The 16,132-nt window shown below is 39.0% G+C and overlaps 1 protein-coding gene across 4 annotated transcripts in view; it reads right to left on the bottom strand.

Moving 5' to 3' along the window:
- The window catches only part of DCLK1 (doublecortin like kinase 1), a 335,395-nt gene that overhangs the window by 56,598 nt on the left and 262,665 nt on the right, over positions 1 to 16,132 (bottom strand). For 2 of the 4 annotated variants that reach the window (XM_061171238.1, XM_061171240.1), the window contains exons 7-8: positions 5,906 to 5,993; positions 3,169 to 3,277 (exon numbers count right to left, since the gene is read on the bottom strand). In XM_061171238.1, coding sequence (XP_061027221.1) covers positions 3,169 to 3,277; positions 5,906 to 5,993 — 197 coding nt within the window. The remainder of the gene's footprint in view (positions 1 to 3,168; positions 3,278 to 5,905; positions 5,994 to 16,132) is intronic. The other 2 variants (XM_061171239.1, XM_061171242.1) reach the window with 1 other exon arrangement.

Genomic DNA, 16,132 nt, shown 5'->3' with positions numbered 1-16,132 from the left:
CCCTATGGCTATCAGGTGCCAGAGCATCTTTAGGAAGGAAAGAGGAAAGAACGCTGTCAGGTAGCTGAGAGATACTTAAAGTTCTTCACGCTGATTCATCCTCCAAATCCCACTTCAGAAGGAAATGCTTTCCAACTATAGGTAGCCGGTTCTTGAAAATTCTGAAGATTTTCTAGGTGGATGCAACCCATGTTGCTGACACTAAAGTCTCAGCTCGTTCGGGTGGGTTTGGGCCTGCCTACCTTCATTGCCAGCGCTTTCATTGTGTAGTTCTTTGGGTTCACAGGTGGAGGACAGAAAGAGGGAATCACGAGCAGCTAGAATTTTAATCCAGTTCTGACGCCTATGGTGCCAAAACACGCAAGCAGTGCAGCTGGGGAGGAGGGCCAGGAGCCACCTGAGACACTGTCCCTGCTCATGACCGCATCACTGGTACCCGTGGCTTGAACGGTAATTAGTCCACACAGAGCCAGGAAGCCAGGGACGAAGGGCATCTCATTGTGAGCCCTCTACCCGTGCTCGGACCTCTTCTTAGTGCTTTTCAGCTTCTTGAGTTTTCTCTGGGGCTTCGAAAGGCTCCACAAAACAGCTTCAAAAGTCCACCAACATCCTTTAGCATGTCCTCAGGGCTCCTGAGGCTACTGGAGACTGCTACGGGGAGATAGGCAGAAATCGAAACAGACCTGGCATCCCCTACGGCGGGATGTGCTGGCATGGGACGGCCTCTGCAGCAATGTTACTGCATCCATTATTGCAGGAAAACCTTCCCTGTGACAGCGTATTATTAACAGAGGAGAGGCGTACTTGCTCTTTTTAATACATATTCCTCCTTTAAAATATGACAGAATGTACCCCCGCAAGCAATGTGTGCCATTCACAACATTCTTAGTTCCCTTTTATTTTCCTGGACCTCTGGAAAATATTAAAAGATTGTTTCATGATACCTCTGGGGAGAGAGGGCAGATGCCATATGTCCTTGTTCAGCGGGAGTGGAATACTAACACTTTTGGGGAGCAATCTGGTGTCGAGACTCTGACGATTCGTATGAGACCCAAGATGTGAACTCATGCAAAACGAACACAATCCAAACCAGAAAGAAAGAAATTAATTCAGGATGGAGAAATGATAAATTTCTATCATGGGAAGACCAGGGCTGTGGGACTGAGATGCTATCGTGATCCGAGGACGGGCACATGGCCACCACGCCAGCCTCAGCAGATGATGCACCCTGTCGAGGGAGCAGGCGCCTGCGGGGGAAGGGCACGGAGATCTGCTAGACACGGGGTTTCCTGCTGCAGAGGAAATCAAGTTTAAAAGGGTTGGGTTTACTATCAGTAAAAGTATAAATGAAATATAAAATTATATAAACGCACACACACTTCCACCCATCACTTTGGGGATGGCTTTCCCGATTTAACTTCTGTCTTCTTCGTACAGGGACAAATGTGTTGTGTGCGACTTTGGCTCAGCGAAGCCACTTTCTTACGGAAGACCCCTGGTCCGAGGCAGGAGGCACTGGTGCAGAGTGGTCCAAAGGCGTGGGTTTTGGAGCTGAAACTTGAATCCATGCCTTGCTAAGCACTTACTAGCTCAGTATTTACTTACTTGGGCATCTAGCTTCTCCGGGCGTTCTTTATATAAGATGGAAACAGTTTGGGATTATTATGATAATTAAATGAAATATCGTAAGTTAAGGGCCTTGTATATAGTTTATGCTCAGTAAACAGTGGCTGCTCCTGTTTGAGGAGGTGTGAGGCCCAGGAAAGTAATGGGAAAATTTCTATATTTCGCAGTCATGCAACAAATGGTCAAGCTTCATGGTGGGAGTGGGGGTATGAGGGGGAGAGGGGAAAAGCGGGGCGAGCAGGGTCAGCAAAGGGATTTTTCAAGCTGCCTGTCGCTCATGCCCGTCCCCGACACAGAGCGGCTGCTCTAGGGGGTCGCTGTCACCGTCCTCAGGAATGGCTTGGCCCAGCTGGTATGTTGAGTGGGGCAAAGTCTGAGACCCACTGCTCCAGGGGAGCCTAAGGAGGGCTCCACTACCTTAGTCGGGCAAAGGGTGAAGGGAAGCAAATCAGTGGACACTGGCCGAACTCAGGACCCTCACGGTGTCTGAGGCCCTGGGCAGGCGTCCAGCTCTAATGTGGCATGGATCATCATTTCTAAGTCAAAGGACTTGGAGAAAAATAAGTTCTGGGTCTTGCAGACAGAGCCTCTAGTCTGAGACATCCTCTCTGAGTGGAGGTGGAGCTTAGAGCATTCTTTCCATACAGTGTTGAGAACTCGGGCAGCGCGTAGGGCCCTCTCCCAGGGAGTAGGGGGAAGGGGAGCAGAGAAGAGCAATGGGGAAGGTGCTCACCCCAGACCAGCCCCCAGGAAGCCAGCGGACACACTCCCTGAAGGAAGCCGGTGGGTGCTCCCGGCTTCCCAGTACTCTGCTCAGCAGCCCGGAGAGGAAGCTGCTGGCTGACCGGGTCCCCCTTAAGAAACGAACTCCAAATCTCACGCTGGGCTTAGGGTTTGAGGCGGTCTTGATCTGGGCTATGACTCTTACCTGTCACTTCTCCAACTAGTAGCCCCGGCTACTGTCCTTGATCAGGTATCAAGGTCCCAGGGATAAACCTTTCACTCTAAGTCCTTCCCTTTGGCCCACAAGAGTGCCTAGCTCATTCATTTCAAAACATTTTAATGTATTAAATGCTGTTTTTGTCAGGATCAGAACAGATACATTTTGAAGTTTTTTGAAGTTACTGTATTTAATTTTATGAAAGTTATATGTTAGAGATATACACCCCATATAAGAATGTTCTGACCTTTACAAAATGTCTCAAAAAAGTGCCGAAAAAACTATTCAATAGTTCTTTTTGTTTGTTTGTTTGTTTTTTTTAACAAAATAAAAGGACTTACCTGAAAGCTCTGGCAAAGTTTTGCTGAGTACATTAAAAAGAAAAATCAAAGTCCTCAATTTATAGATTGTCCCCAGGAATCACTACATTTTTCAAATCTGTTGTTAGATGGGCTTTTCTTTCTTTTAAATATTTTTTACATCTGGAGTTGAGACATTAACCTATTCCGTATGTGCTACAGACCGCAAATAAAGACGCTGTCTTGGAAAACATAATGCCAAGTGCTTCCTTTAAAGCTCAATGCAAATGATATCCTTCTCACCTTTCTACACATTCCTTGACAACAGCAAAATTTCCATCTCCTATTGTCCTTCCGACTTTATATCGTTCTGTTATTGTGGCTGGAATCTGGAAGCCTTCCTCCAGCACTTCTGAAAGAATCATTAGTATGTTTTTACTGGTAGAAAAGGGAACACAGATGTTGCACAAAAGAGACGTTTAGAAGTATCATCTAATAGACTGGAACTGATTCAGCGTCAATATGTCATTTTCTGTATAGGGAGGCCAGTCCCCGACTCCCACCTCCTTGCCGACATTGCATCATCAACCGTTATTACTAAGACGAATGATAAACTAAAAGGAAACGTAAAATGTATGGAGTCCACTGCCACCGAGGTTAAGAGCAACTTATGCTTTCTGCTGCAGTGGGGATTCTGAGGAGGAAGTTTCACTTTTCATTTCATGCCAATTTGATCAATAGCGTTTACTGCATACCCATGGTGTCCAGAGAAATGACATTCCTAGGTAGGGAGGAAAATGCAGTTCGTAAGGGACTCTGGGCCGCTTGACATTGTACAAGCATGAAAAATGCCTGCTGTTTGGACACTTTGCTTTACTACATCCTGAAATAGAGATCTCCGTAAAATTCCTTATGAACTAATAAGCACTGATTGCCACCCCTCCCCAGTATCAATGAGCAGATTTTAGACAAATTTCTCACCAGCAACCTGGGCAGCAGATGCTGAGTTAAAACTGCAATATCTATTATGTCTGTGAACAGAACAGTTTTGTAGTTTCAATTATGTTAGTGCCACTAACACAACGCATTTTCCCCCTTAAAATGCATTTTGAAATATTTTACAAATGCCTAATAATGCTTTAAATATCTAAGGCCATAAAACTAAATAAGCCACACTTAGGTCACATAAATATAGTGGATAACCTTTAACATCTTAGGGGTATAAAAAGCCTTTTATAGCTGGGCTCTAAAATTTACATGCTTTAAAGTTATAAATCCTGCCTTTCCCTCAGGCAACCTGAATACAAAATGTGATGGAAGCCTAGTGTGCTTTCTAAACGTGCTCCTTTTCTGACCTTTAATCATAAACTGAGACTAAACATTTCTTCTCAAAATAAAATTAAAACCGTAGGTGGCAAATGGGCTTTCTTGGTGATTTCCGTGTTCTCATTGAGTTTAGTCTGCAGGGTTGGGGAACGGGAAATGGAAATTCACAATCAGCAGACATCTGCTTTAGGACCCTTACTTATTCTGGTTTTGTGATCATTTCCAATCTGCACCACTCTGGATTCTAGAGTGGAGGAAATTTCTGGAAAGCGTGTGCAAATGTAGGACATTTGCTGCTGCTACTTTTGTCCTCGGCATTTGTGCAACCTCTTCACCTCTTTACAGGTGACATTTTACGTTTAACCCACTAGAAGCGATCTCAGTGGTCTCCGGAATAAAGCGAGAGCTGGAGACTTACCTCCACTCCCCCCCCCCACCCGCTCCATCTCACCCCAAAGAAGCCACAATTTTGCCTCCGTTTGAAGGATTCAGCCTGGGGATTTTTACCTAGCCCATGGTTATTACAGAAAATGGTTGGAGAAGTTTCAAATCCACTGCAAAACACCCGAATTTACAAAATATCTCTCGGATGATGCGGTCTTAAGGCTCTTTCCTACGCGGATAGTAAAAGTAACCATCCTTAGCTGTCAGAGGCAACCCTGGCTTCAGATGGGAAATGTAGGGAGGTGCTTCCATCCTTCCTTCCACTGGGCACCCATCTGGAGCACATGGCTTGGGATTTTTTTCCTGACTATTGACAAAAATGCATCTTTTAGGCTTTTGGCTAAGAAGACTTAGCCAAAAAGGCTCCGTCAAGGACCATTTCATTTCATTAAGTAAATAAAACACATTGGAACAAAAGAGCCTTCTGGATGGCTGAATTTCATACTTCTGGAAATACCAAAAAAGTCTGATATTGCATGGTAGTCAGGAAATAATCCTTGGGTAAGTCAGGTATCTCACATAACGTAATAAAAGTGTTTCCCCCAAACGGTACTTTATTGGAAAATTAAATCATATTATTTAAAACAAATAAGGGGTGCTGATTCTGTAACAGTGGCTTGATCATATCAGTTTTATACTTTAGTTTCTAAATAATTTCTCATAATTGATTTGAGCCTGATAATAACCCCCAGATGTGGAGAGCAGAAGAGGCTTATCTAAAACAATCCAGGAGTTAGCAAAAAAGTCTATTCTGGAATCCACGTCATCTCACCACTTTCTAAAGTGAATTCACTTAAGGTCCAAAGAATATTTTTGCAACTGCCATCAATTCATTCTTTTTAAGCCAGATTTTCACATTTTGACTTCACTTAAGTTAGAGTACCTCTGCAGCGCTATCACCGTCAAGCAAAAGAGTAAAGATGCCTTTCTTGTTCCAAAAGTGAACAGAATTTAGAACAACAAAGGCAACAATTACCCCCTTTTATTTGCAAAGTGGGCAATAGCTGACCTTGTTAGGTTGCTTATACCTTCAGAGGATGGGAAACGTCTCCACATTAGGCTAACTCCCTCTTCCTGGCCCCCGAGAGTAGATACCATCCCTGGTGGGAGCCACGTTCAATCCTACCCCCTTGCTATGAGCCTCTGAAGCTGCTTCAGGCTCATCCTGCTGGAGAAGTGACAGTTTCCTGGTGGGTGTAAATTTAGCCAGCCCATCCTCTGCCCAAGTACAAGCTGAGCCTTCTCCTCAGACACCAAGTCCAAAGCTCACCACCTTCTCCAGGTCCGTCGTTCTCGTCCATCGAGCTGCAGACTTTGGTGGATGCAAGTGAAGTGGAGGAGCCTCCATGCTGAGAGCTCTGGGGGGAAACAGAAACAGAGAATAAAAATCCTCGGTCCCACTACCCGAGTCTCCAGGTGCTGTGCCCAGCCCAGAATCTCGGGAGGTAACTGTACCCACCACCAGGGAGAAATTGGTCTTAATACTCGGGAAGGGAGGTTCTTAGACTATTCGGTTAGGACTACCTCTCCCCCCACCCTATTACCCAATAATAGACGGCGCTAACTGAGTCAGTTTCATCATTGTCCCTCTGGATGTTCCATGACTTTTTATTTCTTTTTCTCAAAATTAGCAACCTTTTGCTCACTGCTTAGGTTTGGCAGATTTGAGGTACCTCACCTCACTCTTCCACACTCTTATCTGCAAACAGGCTTCAGATAAGGGGTCATTCTGATCTCTCTTTTTTTTTTTTCCTCTATTCTTACCATAGAAAAAAATTTTCTTCAGTTTGTTTTTTATGGAATATCCTTTAAAAAATATTCAGCTTTGCCACATCCTTGGAGAAAGGTTAAAGAGTGGGTTTGTTAATTCCACTTTGAGGTAAAGGCATAAGCACTAAGCAAGTTATTGATATGTTAAATGTTACATAACAGGAAATATTTACTTATTATTACTTTTATTCCTGAGGCAAAGATAGAACTGAAAGCCTAAGCCTGTGATTCCTTTGTAAATTTTGGGTGTATCTGGACCCAAGACCCATGAGAGCAAACAGTGTAGCAACTATATTACAAAGCTCAGAGGATGAAACAATACCAAATATTTAATACTGTGATCAGCCAGGAGGCAGTACTTTAACAATGAATCTTTCCATTCCTCTGTCTATTCCTTGAGAAAACAATTTGCACATTTCAATGCTATTTCTAAACAGTGAACACAGCTTGTCCTAAAAGATCCTCCTTCTGTTTCCCTGGGTTTATCCACTTGGTTGGCCTGATGGGAGCCTGGAGGTGGTGAGGGGGCAGCATTGGCTCAGGGTGCCGGCTGTCTGTGGAGCAGAGAGAAGGGAGAGAGCATCTGTAGTTGAATTAATAATGAAGAGGTGGCGAGAAGCAAAGTTGACCTACTTCTGCTCTCCTTACCTGTCTCCCTTCAACCTCCTCCCCATTCCATCCAGCACAAAGTAAGTAGGAAGAGAAGTTTTACGTACTGTCATTATGCCCAACAGTATCTTGCCATTACGCCCAACAATATCAGGAAATTCAAAGATTTTAATTTTCACCCAAAGGATGAATATAATCGGGCAAACGCTACTTCAGTCACTGCAGCACCATTTGAGTCAACTGCCATAGCACATTCTCCTGGGTGCGCTAAGATGACCACGTTCCATGGGACGAGTTCATCAAAGCTGACAGGTGACACGATGGGAATAAAAGTTAAATGCATGGCATTGATGCATCTGCTTCCTCATAGGACTTTCTAGAAGTTTTGTGGTTACTCTAGTACACCACATGCCTGAAGGTCACCTAGTCTGTGTGATGTGCCTTTTATTTTCCAGTATTGTAATAATCCCCCAATCCATCAGCCTGGTGACTTGAGCTGTTTTCCATCCTCTCTCATTCAAACTCCCTTTGTGACCAGAAGCACGCATTTGTCCTGTGGCAGGCCAGAAAGGACTCAGATTGCGACCCTGAAACAGAGTTTTTCTTGCTGGAACACTGTGTGGTCATAACCAACTCTGTCGAAGGCACTATAAATGCATGAGCCTCTAAGTGTGCTCTGCTGACTTTTACGGATGTTTGTTTGTGAAAACCTGGTATTTATAATATTGGAATACATGGCTGAGACAAGGCAGATTTACGATGTTGAGGTCTGGAGAAAAGAAACATTAACGCTACTGCATTTGAGGGGAAGGTGTGTGTTTTCCAGAACAGGGAGATCTTTTATCCCTTGTGTCATTGCTCGTGCTGTAGACAAACGGTGTTCCAAGCGGAAAAGCAGTAAGGAAATGTCTAAAATGTAGACTTTCTCTTCTGGGCCTTCCGGTCCTTGAATTTCTTCCAGCAGCATCACAAATGGTGTTTAATAATGCAGACACGTTGTGGTTTGGGATGGCAGGTTCTGTCCTGTCATATGGCGTTTTAGATTTTAGAATACAAAGACACATTCTTTCAGAATCAAGCATTCAAATTAATAGACTAGTAGCGTGTTTCCTAGCAAAGATGTCCACAACTTATGGACTCAGTTCCAAAATCTTGTTCTTTTAATAAGAACATCAGATACTCAATACAGAATTCTGACCCAAATAATACGAAAACATCTTTTAAACTGTAATGTTTAATAAACTTGCTGGATATTATTCACTAAACTGCCTTATCAACTAATGAATTGTATTTTCAATAGTGCCACCAAATGTCTGATGCCCTGAAAGCTAGCCATAGTGCCAGCTGTGTTTTTCTCTACCTTATGAACAAAAAACCCCTCAAGTTTTTTAGGCTCTGGTTAAAAAAAAAAAAAAAAAAAAAAAAAAAAGTAGGGTTAACACAAATCTGCTTATGTTTAAAATTGCTTATTTTCAACTTTAGGTTTGAAAACGTACTCCAAGTCATTTCATATTTCATACTGTCTGAAGGTAACAGACAATTGTAAGAGAAAAACATTTAATTACAAACACGGTACTCTGAAAATGGAAAGTTCTCATTTTATTTACTATGCTCAAATTACGTAAAATAAATATATTAAATTTCTAACGGTGTTACCTCTTCTTTTCCCCAAAGAAGTAAGATAGTTAACATTATACACTTTTCCAAGACAATGACCATTCATGGATTCAACGAACTTCAGGGACTGAAATGGACCTTAAATGTTACCTGTTCTAACCTACTTCCACTGAGAGACCAAATGCCCACTAGAGAAATCCCAGGCATGTGGTCAAATGGCCTCTGTCCAAACACCTCCAATACTGAACACATTACTTCCTAAGGCAGCCCCCTAATTGTTAATGAGGCAAAGAAAGTTCTTCCTTAAGTTATGTTCAAATGATGCCCCTCTATATTTCCTATTTGTTGTTCTTAGCTCTCACCTCTGGAGCCACCCAGAACAGTGCATTTCCCAAGAGGACAATGTTTCCAGTATTTGGAAAGAGATACTTGGTCCCTTCTGTGTCTTCTCTTTTTCAATTTCAATAATCCCAGTTTTTTGGGTTGTCAGTCATCAGACACGGCCCCATGACCCCTTGACCCTCCAGTTGTCGATTTCTCTGGTTAATGCTGGTGCCCAAAACAAATGCAATATTCTAGGTGTACCCTGACCAGCAGAGAGAGAGAAGGGTAGAGCTTTCTTCCTTGTTAATAGAATATTAATGCACTTTAAGATCATATTGGCTTAACAGTAACAACATAACTTTTAAGCCTACACTGAGCTCACAGTGTGTTAGATATCCTTATTCTGTATTTGAGAGGTTGGTGTTTTGGATCAAGTCTAAGACTTCTCATTTACTCATGTTAATGTCATATTTATTACATTCATATCCTTCCAGCCCGTTATTTTTGGATTCTGATTTGGTCACTTAACATTTTTGCTGTCTCTCCCAGTTGAAGTCATTCAGTAATCACCACAGTCCTTTGAGTACCCTGGTAACTACTCCTAAATATACTACCTTAGACGGTGTGGGAACATTTTGATTATTGCCCATAAGTCTGATTGAAGGATTTTGAAAATACTAAAGGGAAAATGTGTAGGTTCTTGTTCTTTAGAATTAACCCAATGAGATGAATCAGCCTTTATCTATGACCTACAGAAGCTAAAAGGCCCACTTATATTTTTGCATGCTTATAAATGAAATCAATTTACTTATTTGGTTTTTCTGAGAAGATAAACCATTTTATAGGATACATGATGATAAGATTTTGTGTTTGCTTCAGTCAGTATGCGAATTCCAAGGCATATGGGTGTACAGTGCAAAACATACAGTTATTTTAGAATTTAATGCAATTAGCTGCTCTAAGAGATATTCTGACATTTGAAATGTCATCGCTTCCAGGCAGATTTAATGGGAACCAGGTGGGCAGGTTGCTGGCACCTGGATGCTTTTATGGCACACCTTCATAAAAGCACTGGCCTAAGTAAGAACACATCCTAAGTGTAGCTATTTAGCTCTGGATCATGTATCAGATGGAGAACATATCACACTTTTTTGAAGTAAGTGAGAAAGCTGACATAACAGTTCTAACCACATTTTACCAAGATGTATCTGATGACTATGTAGTAAAAAAACAGTTCATTTCAAACATAAATGGTACGAGTTCCTCCTGCCATTTGTATTAATGGCACTCAGCTGGGGTCCACACCGAATAATGACTACAAAAATATCCGATTGATCCAACTGATGTAATCAAGGTAGAAAAATCTCACCAGATAACTTTAGCTTTGTCTGGATAATTACATTGTTTCCACTTCACATTCTGTCTTGGCATGCAGTTATTACTTGGTTAACATTTTTTTTGGAAAATAGCAGTAAAAGAATTTACAAATCAACTGGATCAATTTTATAAAGGAAACACAACCAACAAATATTTAACAAACTCACATAATTGTCTTGGTGATCCTGACTTGAGGCCTATAGAATGTCTAAAGATGATCTCATATAACAAAATTAAATCATAACCTTTGCGTAGAGAGCTTGAAATCCAAGGGACTCTGTGTATATAGAAAAAACATATACTCATTTACTTTCCAAGTGGGTAGAGAACAATAAGTTGATGCCATCAATCTACAATAACTAATAAGGCTCCATTACTTGAAACAAGGCACAAAAGTAATTCCTTTTTCCAAATTCCCTTGTCTGCATTCTCCATAGTATGCATAACCTAAAGTTTACGGCATAGCAAACACATGCATAACTCAGAATGAATACTGAAACGCGTAAAAAGTTATAAACATTTGGTCAAAGTTTTAAAAGGACTGTAGAACTGTCATTCATAAAATAGGTTTACTTAGAGGAAGAGAAAATGAAAATGGGAATACTGGCATTAAATCTATGTTAGTGAAAGCACGGAGCCAAGATATCAAAAATAAACACGTTTAGTTATGACTCTGTTGTATGGGGCAGCCTGCCTTGCTGCTACCGTCTAGTCACTATGCTCACTTAAAGCCAGGATCTGTACATTTAGAATCTCAACCATTTGTCTTGGTGGGCACCAGGTCTCCTCTTAGGAGTTCCTCGCTGTGAAATCATAGTTTGGAAGGGGAATCTCCTCTCAATAAAATAATTCCCTCCATGATTTACTCCTCAATTTGGATTCCCAGCACTACTCTTTCAGGCACCTGCTCCATTTCACTTTGAAGTCTATTATATTCAGAAAGTAGAAGCACAATTTGGAATTTTATAAATTTGTAAACATTCCTTCCAGTTGTACCATTATTGCTTTGAGTACTGACTATATTTAGGTTATCATGGAAATAATAAAGAGAACCAATTAAAGCAAACTATAATTTTAAGGTTAAAATGAACCTAGTAAAAATGTTAGATTTAAAACCAGAATTTTAGACTTCTATAATAATTTTAATGTAAACAATTTTTTTCTAACTAGGCCAGTAGAATTTTCTATTCTCCCTTATATACCATATTAAGAATGAAACAGATTATGGATTTTTGTTCTATATTAAAGTTGGGTAATCAACTTTGTTATTATAGTTATTTTATGATATATTTATTTATTTAGCACTTTTAAAATACCTTTCATACACACACATGCACCTATAGACACATGCACATTTTTTTCCCCCCTGCAAATTAGATGACCTTGGGAAAAATGCCTTCATGCCCAGGAGGAAGTTGCTATGGTTAAAATTTCTTTTTTTCAACCAGTTACCTATTTGTTTGACATATTCACCATTAAGGCAACCCTGAGAGGAAAGTGTATTAATGATTTTAATATAACCAACTAAAACAGAATTCTTCATCAGATAGTCTTATTTCATTGTTATTGTCAGTATTTTATACTTTGGATGTCGTGCGACGTCATTCTGCAGTATCTCAGGTATCATCTGCTGATGCTAATTACATCCTAAAACACCATAAATATGATTATGAATGTAACCCTTACCCCACACAGTCATTTCGATTTCAATGTCTACTTACCAAGTTTTCTGAAAGAAACTCACTGAACAACATAGGTGGTTTTTCCTGTTTATTAGTTATTTTTAAGGTGGTAAGTGTCACAACATTAACTTTGAGAGGAATAACATGGTCCAGCGTGAAACACAACGGACAATATTTTACAGTGAAGCCACAGTACAAAGTGATGGAACTTTCAAAATTGGGTAGGTCAATGAAACATTTCATCATTTCGCTCTGTAAAACTCTGCTGATGGCCTCAACTGATGGGTTTTTAAAACATGTTGCTGTTTAAAACATTTTAACACCAAATGCTTTTTTTAAGAGAATACACATCCGAGCAACTCAAACTGTAAGCAGGAAGTATGTCAACCTCTCTACAAAAATTTTATCCGAATTTACAACATTCATAGTATATTTCAAAGTAAAATGACCTTAGAACAAAATAAACTCAATTCCTTGCTTGTTGATGAATATAAACTCAAAGAAACACATCACAAGAAAATTAACTTTCATAGTTCTTTGCCTATGACCTTTCAGATACCTACTACCCTGGCTTCAAAACCATTTTGTGGCCATATATAATACAAACACCCATGTATTACATGCAACATTTATACTATCTTGGAATTTATCCATCGTCTTTACTAAAATGAACCACATTTTAAAGACACTATATATCATGCACCCTAAAAAATTACAGCTAGGGCCTCAGATTTCGTATCTTTTCCACATGCATTACAGGCACAAAGTTACAAATATTTTTCAGCTGACAGTATAACAAACTGCATCAGGCAACTGGTATTTCGAATTCAATATATCTCTAATTTTCGCACTATAATTCTGTGGGATATCGTTGTCACTGACATGCACAATTAGAGATGCTAGCCAGGCTAATGCAAATATGCATAAATAGGAAATGTATGTATATATAGCATTGGGTTGGCCAAAAAGTTCATTCCCAATATATTCATTCAATTAACATTTTCAGGAGTGTGTATATTTGTTATACACACATACAGCAAGTATAGTAGGGTTACTACTGAAAATACATCAATAGTTTAGAATCGTGTTTTGAAAGAACATACAAAACTGCCTTACAGGTTATCTGGCTTTGCAATTCAACTTACTTCAAATCAAACACAGTTTGGATTCTCTTCGATTTATGTTTCAATATAATTACTCACCTACTCACAACCCTATAAATCAATACTTCCTTTTTTTAGTGAACACTGACTGACAATCACCACATGTCATACACATTAGAGAAACATCAGTGATAGTATATAATCATTTTAATAATAGAATATCAGGACATAACAATATAAGCATTAATGTATGCTTATATTTAAGAGTTAACACAATATTGATTTATCTGAATTTGAGATTTTTGTTTAACTGGATTCCAAATTGTTTAAAATAAATCAGTACATCTGCCTATTATTTGGAACCATTTTGCCATACTAGTTTAGCAAACTACTTTTGAAGTTAAATATGCCTCAATTAATATGTCATGGGTACTGATTTATGACATGAAAGGTTTTACATACAATTCCACAAGAGCCAGTAACTTATAAGGCTGTGTCACAAATACCATATTCTACTATGTATGGTCTATAAACATACACAAATACTTACATAAGCACACCCATATACACACTGAGCCCTGCAAATTTACGTAAACACCTACACACCTGGGTAGATATATGGCCACATATGAAAAATTTAGTAGTCCAACAGCTAAAATATATGGAATTATTTTTTTAAGGATATTATTCTGTATATTCATTCATTTGTATTAAGAAATGTGGCTTTTAGATTTCATTATTTTTAAATGAAAAAAAAAAAAAATCATGTACAGATCTGCAGTGGATGCAACCAAAATACCCCTGCTGGTTAACATAGGGAACACATGTGGCACATGAATTCTGGTTCAAAATGTTTTTAGAAGATAGTATTTGATTTTTCTAATATTTAGATGAGCCAATATAAGAACACAGGGATGTGTATAGATGGGTGTGGACCTGACACGTCTCAAAAGTCTATGACAGTATGAAAACATTGGGAACTCCTGCCCCACCCCACGTAATTAAGCAAGACAAAGAAGAAACAAACCATGTGGCTTTCAGAACCAGTCTCTGAGTTCACACTGAAGTTTATACTTGATATATAATTAGGTTTTGCATTTCTAAAATGCTGAAAGCAGGGATACGTTTATGGTATCGTTCTCTATGATGTCTAAAGGCGAAAATGTAAGTGCCAATGATCAAATTTTTCCTACAGTGCAATGTCTTCACAGAACATTTAAGGTCTACCATAAGGACAAAAATGCATTGCTTTTGCTGGAGGTCTCTTCTGCCCAGTAGAACAATTTAAAAATTCAGTGTCTAATTTTTTTTTTTAAAGAATTCTATAAGTAAGTAAATCTTAAGTGCCTATAAATCATCATTTCGGTTCCACCAATAAACTGAAAACTTCTGGTTTGTTGCTAAGGATTTTTTTTTTTTTTATTTCTGCTTTAGTATAATGGAATTATGCTCTGCACAGGAAGAGATCTCAAAGTCTATAAATGGTGTGCTGTTTCAATCTCTGAGGGATTTTAGTTTCAAAAGTAAATGATATATATTGCCCCTGAACAGTCGTTTAATAAAAGTCATATGTTCAAAAGATTAAATGCTGTGGAATAGCATTTCCCTCGGAACTGCTTGAATGGAAAGTTGGCCATGATATCTATCGGCAATTAGTACAAGTCCAGTTTCTTTTTGCCATGTCTAAACAAAGCCCTGGGCTTCATATCAATTGGCAATATCTGCCACTTATCCAGAACAAATAGCGTTTATTGGACCTTTCTAAGCAGTAGTTGTCCATAAGATTGACAGTTCAGGGAAGTTAAAATTATCGGAATTTATTTTTTGTTCTGGACCATCTGACCCCACCAGATTTAGGGTAACTGTTCCACTGCTTTCTTTGCATTTTTGACAGTTCAGTCAAATACATACTAATCTTTTATGGACTCAACTGTATTAAGTAATGCATTTTACAAAGACATAACTAGAACAGACACCAGCATAGGCAACCTCACAGATGTTTACTGTTTCAGCTAAAACAAAGCAGCCTTTTGATCTCAGCAGGAGTCTCTGTTCATTTCTATTGGAAACAGTTTTAAAATCTGAAGTCTGGAACAGGTATTATGAACTGTTCTTTCAAGATGGAATGGTTCAGTTTGCGGTTCTCAAATAACCTGCCAGAGAAGTGTCTTTCTCTGCAACAGACAGGATAATGAGGCACTAATTTTTATAAGGCTAAGTTTTCAAATGCTGTTAGGTTGCCTGTACTGTTTTTTTTTTCTTCTTCTCCTTCTTATGGTTGGAATATTTTATTCACTTGGAAAGTGAGATAGTAACATATGTAACTATAAACCAGATGGTAAAATTTGATAGTTGAGCAATTTATCAAGGAGATAAATGGATAACATTTAAAACAGTATATGACAACTGAAATTCTCTCCATTTTGAATCAAACATTTTGTTTTTAAATTCAATTTTCAAGTAAAATTTGAAAAAAAAAAAACCCCAAGTAAAAGCCTCCAAGTGGCATCATACATCTTAAATTTATCACCTACTGAGATATGTCAAGCCTGTAAAATATCAAAACCATGCTACACAAGTCTTAAATTGTTAGTGTTTGAACTAGTAAAACTAAATGATCACTAGGGTATGGCTTAAATACGATAGACCATACACATTAAATTAGTTCTTAACATTCAGATTAAAAATAATTGTTTTATGTTTAAGCAAAGCTGACTATAATTTTTAAACAGAGGACTAGGAAAGCAGAATTAGTAGGTTAATGTTTAACAATAGGTTATAATCATAGACTTACTTAGTTTAACACAAAGGAGTTTTGCATATGAAAATTTCCAAAACACCAGTAAGATCCAGGATTTATCAGAGTAGAGATTTGGATATTTGGGGCCTGATTTATGTAGCACCATTTAAAAGAATTTTGCTTTTCAAATTGGTTTTTTGGAATAAGTCCAGACACAATTTTTTAGGTCTGTATGTTTAATGAAAAAAGCTTCCTAGCTTCAGCATTTACATATT

This window comes from Eubalaena glacialis, chromosome 16, assembly GCF_028564815.1.
Source record: "Eubalaena glacialis isolate mEubGla1 chromosome 16, mEubGla1.1.hap2.+ XY, whole genome shotgun sequence".
Lineage (NCBI taxonomy): Eukaryota > Metazoa > Chordata > Mammalia > Artiodactyla > Balaenidae > Eubalaena > Eubalaena glacialis.
Note: the sequence above shows the minus strand (reverse complement) of the source record. Positions and strands in the feature narration are given on the sequence as shown.